At 32.9% G+C, this 12,086-nt stretch overlaps 1 protein-coding gene across 1 annotated transcript; it reads left to right on the forward strand.

Moving 5' to 3' along the window:
- Positions 1–3,120: 3,120 nt before the first annotated feature.
- LOC111704169 (calmodulin-related protein 97A) lies at positions 3,121–7,955 on the forward strand. Its single transcript, XM_023476320.1, has 7 exons — positions 3,121–3,167; positions 3,276–3,308; positions 3,761–3,859; positions 5,516–5,623; positions 5,909–5,999; positions 7,003–7,081; positions 7,827–7,955. Exons 1-7 carry the CDS (start codon positions 3,153–3,155, stop codon positions 7,876–7,878), a joined length of 477 nt encoding a protein of 158 aa, XP_023332088.1. The 5' UTR covers positions 3,121–3,152; the 3' UTR covers positions 7,879–7,955.
- The last annotated feature ends 4,131 nt before the right edge of the window (positions 7,956–12,086 follow it).

Here is a 12,086-nt window from a genome sequence, read left to right on the forward strand (position 1 = left end):
TATATATAAATGTGGCGAAAGATAATCGATGACTATAGGTTGTAATATCTGAATGATTTGTTTGAAATTAAATTGATTTTTTTACGGTCTAAGTCGTATGTTGCAATTTTCTCAATTTGTATGGACGCCATGTTATTCGGTATTAGACGTCTTTAACAATTTTCTCCTTATAGACGCAACAAATAGAAGTAAGATTAGTAGCGATCCAAAGCGCTTTTTTATCGCATTAAGCCTATACCCCCTTTCATTTTTCGCGAACACTCCCTTTTAGCGATTCAGATAAAGCATACTTTTCGATTTTACTAGACATATGTTATATAAGCACATGACATGACTTCAAGTACATTCTGAAAATGAATGCCGGCCAACTAAAGTAAATATGTGTTTACAGGTTTTAATAACAACTTCTCTTATTCAAGAGTTATTGAGAAGAACAGAAGTGTTTTCAATTTCTAATATGTAATAATGCAACCGGATAATTTTTTCATATTTCAAAATTGTCATGCTATAGTTTGTGTTTATTGAGTTATGAAAGGTTTTACTCAAAAATCAGTGAAAAAATGCTTATTTACTGCAAACTATAGACGGAATGGGATGTTCTTGTAGCTCCTTTAGTTTTGATTCTACGTTATACAAGTCCTGTGTATAAATGATAATTTATTGCATTGAGCATCATTCATGAATTTTGTACAACATTAATGTTATATATATTGGAAATAATCCCATTCAATCCGAGTTTGTGATAACGAACATAATCCTCTCCAATCCCAGGTAGAATTATAAGAGATAATCCCCTACAATCCAGATAGAGATAAAGAACATAATCCTCTCCAATCCCCGGATGAGATAACGAACATAATTTTCTCCAATCCCAGGTAGAGATGTAGGACATAATCTTCACCAATCCAAGGTTGATTGGTATGATCTTACTTTTCAAAGACAACTGTGGCCGGAGAAAAGGCCGTTTTTCGTTCAGAATTCTAACGGAAATTATTTTACCATGAAATTACCCAAATAAGTGAACGGTCCCTTTAACCAAAACTAAGGAGTCACAAAGTCATGCCAGTGATGTCGCATAAAGTTTACCCTCTGCTTCAGTCTAGTGTGCAGTGCTGGTATGTGTCAGTGTATTGTGAAGACGCTTAATAAAAAGTAGTATTTACATAGTAAACAGGAAACTTCCTAGGACATTTCCGTCTTTAATAGTTCGACTTTGTAACCTCGTAGCTCCTCTAATATCATGTTAAACACGAGTATGAGAAAATGAAATTGATTTGTTATATATTTACAAACAAGAAATTTAAAACATTTTAGTACTTCGCAGCCAATAGCATTTCAATAAGGGGAGTAATGATTGCTACAGAGGTAGCGATTATGCGCGATTATGCGAAATGCAAACATTTTCTCTCTAAGAAATGTTTATTTTCACTGTTCAGTGTTTTGTCTGTGACCGATTGGAAAAGGCAGATGACTGTGCCCTGCAGATCTACTACCTCCCTCGGCCTGGTGTACATTCAGGCAGTGGTTTAGGGGGCCGCAATACTGCACAACAATAATGTAGGGGAGCACAATTTACAAAAAAAAATCTGTTCATGTGTGCATACCCTACCAAACTAAAATAGACCTAATTCTGACTTTTTGTGATGAAATTAAATTTGTAATAACATTTTATGGTTACCAATAAGACTTACTGCATTATATAACTCTTACATATTGAATTTTTATTAAAAATTAGATTCCAAACGTCTATAATTTTAATGAATGTATAATTTACATCTGAATTAAAGTTCTAAACATGATTTATTTAAAACTAAAATTGTGTTAATGGATGGCCGACCCCCATAACGTTACTTTACTTAAAGTAAATACTTGTTTTTGCGCCCCTGACCCCCATGCAACTAATTATATTACATATACAGCTGAATTTAACCAGATGTAGAGGAAGTATAATTATCATGATAATAATATTATACAATACAATATATATATATATATATATATATATATATATATATATGAAGTAGATTCGAATAGTTAACTCCTGCTATGATAGCTGGAAACAGCCGAATACAGTAATAATCATAAACTCTGGAATAGGAAGACGACTTTTAGACACAAATTATAACTTAATAGTCCGAAGAACATGAAACACTGCATGTCGTCTTCCTATTCCACAGTTTTCTGGTTTATACTGTAGAATAAAGCATTTCAACCCTAGTGTGAATATTAAATCTGTTGTAAAGCAAATAGCTTAAAAATCAAATTCTTAAGTGAAATTGCTCTGTGTACATTGCACAATTAATATGTTTCATGTTCGTTGGACTTAGGGCTATCTAAAATAGTCATTTTTCTATTCCACAGTTTAACCTGGAGTCCTACTATAATATTTTTCATATAAAAATACTTGCTTTTTCCTATTTAACTTCCATGTCAGGTTATAACACAGTTTAACGTTACAGCAATCTATTTATCTATTTATCATGCTACATTTCTTTCTATTTTTCTAAAATACTGTATTTCAATCAATATAGATATATAGATAGAAAAATGTTAAGTTGTTGATAGATAGATAAAGATGTAGTGTGATATATAGATAGATAAATAGATAGATAGACAGATAGATAGATTGAAATGATTGGTAGAAAAGTAGTTTGATAGATAGATAGAAATTAAGTCTGATGGTTAAACACACTAAAACACACTAAAAGATAGATACAAATGGAGTGCGATAGATAGATACTAGATAGATATACACGTAGTTTAATAGATAGATAGAAATAATGTAGTGTTTTTTATAGATAGATATATATATGTATAGTTTGATAAATATATGTTGGACAGTGATGCAGTGTGATATATAGATAGAAATGTAGTATGATAGACATGTATATACAAATGTAGTATGATATAAATGTAGTGTGATAGATAAGTAGAAATGTAGTGTTATAGAAAAAATAGAAAGAGATAAATGTAGTGTGATGAATAGATAGATAGAAAGAAGAGTAATGTGATAGATAGATAGCTAGAAAGATAAAAATCACCTTTACATGAATTCAGAAAAACATTTTTGACGAACAAACCTTTCTATACTATAGTGAATTTAAAAACATACTTTTTCAGAATAAAGATTATTGATTTTTTATTAATCAAACATGGCAAACAAAAAGGTTAGAAATGTTTTAAAATTAAATTAAGTAAAATTCTTATAATATTTATGAATAAATCTACGCAACCTAATGACAAAGGCACCCAGATCTAATTTCTAAAATTTACAGATTTCACCCGGGCAAGAAATGTCCTTCATTAAGGTAAAAAAGAGACAAACAAATTCTGCCATGTAAAAAGCTAAATGTCTGATTTACAACGCCATTATGCAGGAGATGTTGTCACCTTTACATTTTCTATAGAAATAAATTAAGTACATTTTTTTAACACCTGCAATTGGAAATTAAATTTGCAATTGTGAATTTTCAACTTTCGGATTAAAGTGATCTTCGTCATTGGTTCATGAAATGCGAATAGAGTGCATGTAATTATTTTATTGAAATTACGTCGGCAATCAAGTTGAATTAAGGCTTTGCCACAAACTCAAATGTTTTAATCCTTTGTAATCTAATAGTGTAAATCTTTGATATTTCGAACTTATATTCTGACCTAACAGAATTAATAGTTTAAAGTATCTTATGTCTTCGACATTGGAATAAATATATATAAAGGAATTTGAAACTCAGAGTTTGTGGCAAAGACTCAATTTCTTTAGCAAGTATTTGGAGATTTCTGCAGTTCCAACGGCAGAATACCTGCTAGCCGGGCAGCAGCTGCTCTTCAAGTACTAGGATATAATCCTCTCCAATCCCAGGTAGATATACAGGACATAATCTTCTCCAATCCCAGGTAGAGATATAGGACATAATCCTCACCAATCCAAGGTAGAAATGTTGGACATAATCCGCTCCAATCCCAGGTAGAGATACAGGACATAATCTTCTCCAATCCCAGGTAGAGATGTAGGACATAATCCTCACCAATCCAAGGTAGATATACAGGACATAATCTTCTCCAATCCCAGGTAGAAATGTAGGACATAATCCTCACCAATCTAAGGTAGAAATGTTGGAAATAATCCCATTCAATCCGAGTTTGTGATAACGAACATAATCCTCTCCAATCCCAGGTAGAATTATAAGAGATAATCCCCTACAATCCAGGTAGAGATAAAGAACATAATCCTCTCAAATCCCAGGTTGAGATAACGAACATAATTTTCTCCAATCCCAGGTAGAGATGTTGGACATAATCTTCACCAATCTAAGGTAGAAATGTTGGAAATAATCCCCTTCAATCCCAGTTTGAGATAACGAACATAATCCTCTCCAATCCCAGGTAGAGACATAAGACATAATCTTCTCCAATCCCAGGTTCAGATATAGGATATAATCTTCTCCAATCCCAGGTAGAGACATAAGACATAATCTTCTCCAATCTCAGGTTCAGATATAGGATATGATCCCCTTAAATCCCAGGTATTATAGCAAAGCTTTAATCCGTGGATGTTTCGTGTGCTAGGGTTAAGAATGGTTTGTTTATATCTACGAGGTTTATATGTATTGATTGAATAATGCTGTACTTAGTAAAATAAGAAATGACCGTATACAAACACAAAAAATAGTTGTTCCTCTTCCCTGATTATCTTGCAGTAATGTTATATTTGAACATCAAATAACGTTTTACAAAATAACTGTTTACATAAAATGATAAAATTTTATTCTGGCAGACGTAACTTTAGTCTGACCATGAAATTCTGAAAAATGACGATTTAGTATTTATCACGTAATTCCCGTGTATATTGGTACACCCTGTATAGTATATATATATATATATACTCGAGTATATACTCGAGAGAAAGAACAAATCCAATAATGTTTATGAAACCTTTATTCAAACCAACCTTAACGGCACATTCGAGCGTTTCACATTTTATCCTCATTGGTTTCTTAGTTCTTCGTTTCTTGGCTCTTTGTTTCTTGGCTCTTCGTTTATTGGTTTTTTCGATTATGGTTTCAAGGGATGTGGAATTGTCATAATCCTAAATCCTGTTTGTTATACTCGGCTTTTAGGGCACTTCGCACCCATCTTCTATTTCAATTGTGAATATTTTCTCTTTACACTGTGAAACAAAAAAAAAAAATGTTGCGGATTTTATAAAAGAATTTCGAGGATTTTTAAAATTTATTAAAAATCGAATTTTTTAGAGGCAAATTTTTGAAAATTCTATCATCCATAACCTTCTTTGGGGTCACGTGAGGTCCCACAACAAATTTGGGCCCAGTCGGTTCAGCCCGTTTATTGGATACAAACAAACACCCACCCAGATAAGCAAAGTATATGATATATATATAAAATCTGTTTTCCTCATTTTTGCTCCAATCGAGATTATAAGGGTACTATTGAGATATAGTGCTCGCAAATTGTTAAAAAGATGATCACTTGTAATCACGTCGACAGTACCTTTAAGGTAACCGAGTGGACCAAAAAGTATAGAAAAAATGGAATGGAGTTCCCGGATTTTCTTGCACTCAGTAAGGTTGCGGAGGACAAAGAAATTCATTCTACAGATGAAGAGGTACAACAGAATAAAAACATAAAACAATGTTTAACTATTTTATTCTATTTTAAAATAGAAAGTAACCACTAACCATGGGCGTTGTAAATTTTTAGATTTATTCAGATCGTGATTTGATCTGATCAAATTTGGTTCTGTGAAAGTTTTTAAATTATGAAAATTTTAACCCAGTCCAGTGCCTTTCAAACCAATTGAGGTCAGGCTGGACTTCGAACAGTTTTGTTTCAATTATGAAGTTAAAACAAACGTACCTGGCACAACTACATTCATAAGATTCCTTGTGAGGTGACCGAGAGTCTGGCTGTTCTAGATATTGACGGAGAAGGTTTGATCCCAGTCGGTCAACTCCGGTTTCTGATGTGCCAAACACAACCAGGTCTAATATTAAACAGGGTTACCCAAAAAGGACGAGACATCGATGACAACATTATGGAACTCTTTAAATATCAAGTTATCAAATATTCTTAAATTGTGAACTAAAATCAAAAGCTTCCAGGAACCCTGATTGTATGAGACGATTAAAGGAACACTGAGCGTAGTTCCATCCATTTAAAGAAGGAAGTCCCTGATTCACCAGGATACCCTTTAAACATTTAACTGATCGAGGACAGAGAACTCAGTATTAATATCTATTAAATCTAGAATATCCTTTGTCCAACGCGGTTTTAAAAAATTAAATGTAAATATTGCTATTCTGCCACTTCTAGAAATTAGATATTAAAATTCCTTAAATATAAAACAGCTTGCTAACAAAGTGTTTAAGCGTCTCTGTAGCACTTAAAATTACGCTTTAAGCTTTACAGTCCGTTTAATCGTCTCTCGTCCTTTGTGGATTACCATGCATAGAAACTATCATTGATTACAGTAGAAAATATTTTTTATAAAAATGGGCTTTATGAATTTATTCAGAAAATAGTTGCCCTATGTTCCAGCGTACAAACTTTGCCAAGGGTAACCAGAATACTGTGGAATGACTCCATTGCACGCAGATTTAACAGTTCGGTCCTTATCCCAGAAAACTGTGGCTTTCGATCACAATTTGACCTATTAAACATAATTTTTTCGCCTTTTCTCTTTTAAACTTTTTAGTCGTTATATGCGTTTAAAACGAAAAAATGGGTGAATGTCGTTTGCGTTATTTTTAATTGTTGAAAACGCCGTCAAGAATGGTAAAACCTTCTATAAAAATATTTTAAATACGTTTTTAGAGATAAAATTGTTAAGAAAAGATCCCAAACACTTGATTATTTTTATTCTTGTACCATCAATCCTTAATAAAGATTAATTTAAATCACATTATTTTTGTAGAATGATTAAAAATTAAAAGCACAATGGTCTCCTGGTGGGCCCGGATTTAATCAGAAAAAATGTATTTCAAGGAGGGGAAGGAGAGGCGATGAAACCTGAAGAGTTCTCAAAATTTATTGATGGATTTCCACAACAGGACGGATTTATCAGGTTTATATAATATATATTTATTGATGTATTTTTACAATAGAACAGATGAGGGGGGGGGTGCAGGGCCGCCATGAGCCCTGCAAAGTGACCTCCAGAGCCTCCTGATACGTAGTATGTCCTCCAAGCCCAACGAACCTGTCTCCACGCATCTTGCTACCTCTCCATGCCCCGTATGTTGGTCTCCAATAAAAGATATTTGGCTTTTACATCCACAAAAAAAAACTTTTAAATAATCAGACCATGATAAATTAGTTTTTAATGATACGATAACAGTTTCGTTTAAAAAGTCTATTTTGATTGAGATTAAGGGTTCCAGTTTTGTTCTCTAAATTTCACAAATTTCCTAAATAAATATAAGAGGAATTTTATATTTTTCTTCAGGTTTACTTTGTACGAATTAAACTATATTAGCACCAATTCACAAAACAAAATAGCTTTGAAAAATATTGTATTTGTGCTTTTATTGTATACTTTGTGTAAACTTTTCACAAGAAAAAAAATGTTAAGATTAATTGAATGAATTAATATTTAAATTTTGTGGATTCTTTAAAAATATTGTGGATTCTACTATGAAGAGATATATTTTGATTTAGGCCTATGACACTTCCAGGCTATCCATGAGTGTCTACAAAAAATGTCAGCTTATTTGGTCCAGCCGTTTGGCCGGCCAGAGGGAACATAAATATAAATGTCTTGTTTTATTATATAGGATAGTAAGTGCTTAACTTACATTGCATTTTTTAAGGTACAGAGATCTAGCAATCCTGATGTCTGAAAAATCAATCAAATTCAATTGAAGGAGAAAAATTTCTATGTTTTCTTTAAACTTATATTTCTTTTCTTTGACATATTAAAATAAAGATTGATTTTTTATCTACAGGATTTTTATTATCTGAAGAATATGTGAGAATATGTATTAATCAGAATGATTGTCATCTTTTCCTTCTAATACAAGGGCCGCTCAGAGTTTTGTAGTTTTCTTGAAATATATGTCATTTATTACTGTTTGATTATTTGTACTCACTTCAATTATTTTCCTCTTATATTGACATAATAAAAGATGTTTAACTGAACTAGATAAAAATTTAAGTTTTTAAGTTCAGTTGGGTCGCTTTTTTTGCAGAAGATATACTCAAAAAACGACCCAAACACGATGCAAATAGGAAAGTGATGTAACAATCGTTTTTTTTCTTGTTTTTCTTCAGAAAAAGATATTGCAAAGTTTAATAAAAGCAAACTTAAACATGATAGAGTTTTGAAATATTGGAAGATTTATTGAATTTTTTCTTAAAACGTTCAAAAACAGTTAACAACACTAACTGTATCACAGATAAAAATGCGTAACTTCGTGCTTATTCAATTCATTAATTAAAAAATTCACATTTACTAGGCTGTCAACGCCAACCAATATTTTAAAAGAAAATTTAAGCTTTTAATAGTCACGATATATGAGTGAAATTTAAAAAACTTTTAGGGCTTTAAAAACACAGCATAAGATATATTTTATTTCGGCCCTAAAGTTTTTTAATAAACACAATTCAATTTTATTGATAAATGCTTTAAATCTACGAAAATGGGCTTTTTAAGTCTTTTAACGCCAGCCCATATTTTAGATGAAAATTTAAGCTTCACGTTATATGAGTGCTATTAAAAAATCTTCTAGGGCTTAAAAAAATAGTATAAGATATATTTTGTTTCGGCCAACAAGTTTTTTAAAATAAACACACTGGCCTTAAACCACACATTAGAGGCTCAGCCGTTCTCACATTTTTTAGAACAAATAAACAGAGAAATCACATAATACATAATATATAATAGAGAAAATAACATGTGGTGTAAATACTAAAAATGAATGAAGTCATAACTATTTATAACTCTTTGCCAAGATTTTAAGAATTGCCAAATTGAATTATTTATTAATTAGTCTAATAATATACTTTGATACCAAGGTATATGCGTTGAACTTTATGTCTAGAATAAGATGAGAGTTTAGTGCAGTGGACCAGATAAAAATATCTCAGTTTTCTCCTCTCGCACAGTTTCAGCAAATAAAGCAGTCCGTTCGGAGTTAACTTTCCACACCCAATTAGATTCAAACTCTTCAACAAAGGCAAAGTTTGATTAAAATCCTTGAAATGTTTTCCAGTGAAATGAGTTCTCTTACACTGAGAGTTGTAAGTGTACTCCCGCACAACCGGAGGAAACAAATAAGTCCTTGATCTGTGGCGGGGACAATAACTCAGGTTCAGATTTTCTTAACTAGGAAGAGAACCCTCGAACACTGTTAGATTATCTCAAGAAATTTTTATTTTAACCAAGTTTAAAGATTTTAATCTTCTGCCACACAGATTCAGCATCTGCCGTAGACCTCTGTTTATCAGATGTTGACAGCAAGTTAAATTTAGGTATTCCACACTGCACAGCGAAGAGTTCCAGTGAATTCAGTCATATTCTCTCCGGTTATGCCAGTCCAGTCCAGTTCCAGGTATTCAAGACTATCTCTACAACGCTCAAGGGTTTTTCCTAGTCCTCTATCCGTAAGTTGATTACAATAATTCAATTTAAAGGGACTGTAAAGGAAAAATGAAAGGGGGTATAGGCTGAAAGCTAATCACTTTAGCTCGCGATCGCGACCCATGAAAGTTTTATCTGATGTGCCTGTCTCGAGAAATTGATATAAAACTTTGTTAAATTATACGAAAGTTCATATATGTAAAATTTAGAAAATCTTAAACTTAAATCACGTGACCGGAACTATCACCAATGGCAGAGCAGTATACTGGTCACGTGTCTCCGCCTGTATCACGTGACCACTTTATTGCACTGACATTGGTGGAATTTCTGGTCAAGCAATATAAAAATAGAAATAACAAATATAAAATTAGAATTGAGTAAACCTAAGTTACAATTAGCTTTCTCTGGGATATCATCGTTTTCAGATTGGTTGCACACTTGCTGAATTCGATCTATCTAAACCCACTACTTTTATACAAAATTGTATATATATTAATTTTCGTATAAATTTGACAAAGTTGTAAATCAATTTCTCGAGATAGGAACATCAGATATAACTTTCATGGGTCGCGATCGAGAGCTAAAGTGATTAGCTTTCAGCCTATACCCCCTTTAATTTTTCCTTTACAGTCCCTTTAAGCTTTTCTAAACAGGGCAGGGCTTCATCGTATTCCAGAATATACTCCCCAATAATGTGTGTACGGACAAGGTTTACCGATTTCACGGATTTCCCGAAAATTTGGAGAAACAGCTGAACTCCTATATCTGTTAGATTGTTACATGATTCCAAGTTAAGGTTTTCTAAACAAGACAGGTCTATTTTAAACGCTACCAGATTGCCTCCTGGTATATCTGTATACCCTATGTTCAAGGATCTCAGGGTATGTCCAGACAGCTAGAGTATTACAAGCAGTCCAGCATCTGTCAGCTGTTTCCATGACATCAAGTTAAGAATTTCTAAACGCGGCAAACCTCCCTTTAAATGGGCCAGGTTTCCCCCTGTTGCATTCGTTCCTTGAAGACTCAGAGATTTGAGCGTATTCCCACAAAGCTGAAGTATCTGGAGAAGCCCTTTATTTATATTTTTTTTTACACGCCATTAAATCCAGGTTCTCGATAATAAGAGGGGTTTCAGAGCAGTGAAAGCTACGTTCTCCAGTCATATTTGAAAAACCGAGATTTAGATTTTTTAATGTCCTTCCACAAAGTCTGAATATCTGAATCAAGCCTATCACTGAGCTGGTTACAATGACTCATGATTCAGTAGGAAACCTAGCAGGAGTTTCTTGTATATTTTGTAGAAAATAGATTGTTCCATAACTGTTATTTAACTCATAACCATAAAATCAGAACAGGATTGTTCACAAAGATACCACATAATGGGAGGAAATATCTTGGTTGAAATCCATGAAAACAACTTTCAACGGGGATTTTCTGGAAATTGCTTTTTCGAGGAAAAAAACGATAGGAAGTCTCTTTTACAAATTACTCAGATAATGTTGTAAGTCATGCATGGAAATGAAACATGAGGACCCCTGCAGGGGCGTACGAAGGGGGGCCCTCGCACCCCCCCTCTCTACGAAAATCTCACTTTTTCCCTTTACAAAAAAAGTTTCATTAAAAAAGCTGCCTTCAGTGTAAATATATCTTTGATATCATTATTATTTTTCACCCATTGAAGCTTACACACAGTATTAAAAGGAAGGGTCTGATGAGTTCAATTAAGAAAATTACATAAATAATTTATTAGAACTTGTTATATGGTAGTGTGTATACGATGGAATGGTTTACATAGTTAAAAAATGTATCAATATTTTTTCTAAAAAGGGGTTTTTGAGGGGGAGGGGCACAACTTTTTTTTGCGCGCAAAAAGTGCCCCCCCCCCCTACACAAATGCTCTCGTACGCCCCTGGACCCCTGACGCTTAAAGCAAAATTAAAAATGGGGGAAAATCGTTTCTATTGAGGGGAGGGGAAGGAGGCAGGGGGATGATTATAAGAACTCCCTGCCTCTAATATTTACACATATTGTCACATTCGTCAATCCTCCATTTAAGTGTCGAGGATACTCCTCTTAACCTTCTCCTGTAACCCCTGATACTGAAAACATACTATAAACAAAATTTAAGAGGATTTAATTTTTAATTCAGAACTATAATAAATAGTAAGAATAAAATTAGTCCTCGATACTAGACCTATCGAAAATTATTGAGAACAGTTTAACCTTGCGATTTGCAATGTTGAAAAAGTAAATTTATTTTGCAAATTAACCATGATTTTATAAATTTTATTTATAAAAAAAGTTACATTTGTGCATATAACCATTAAAAACTGAAGACATGATTTTATATGACCCTCTGTTTAATGCTGGATTCAAAGCCCTAAAACCTTTATTTGATAAATAATCTGAAAATATCGTTTTTAGCTTTACAGGGAGTGACCGGTAATATATGGCAGTTGAACTGAGAATTTTTTACTGTGTTTGTTCAACA

This window comes from Eurytemora carolleeae, unplaced genomic scaffold (assembly GCF_000591075.1).
Source record: "Eurytemora carolleeae unplaced genomic scaffold, Eaff_2.0 scaffold383, whole genome shotgun sequence".
NCBI classification, from domain to species: domain Eukaryota; kingdom Metazoa; phylum Arthropoda; class Copepoda; order Calanoida; family Temoridae; genus Eurytemora; species Eurytemora carolleeae.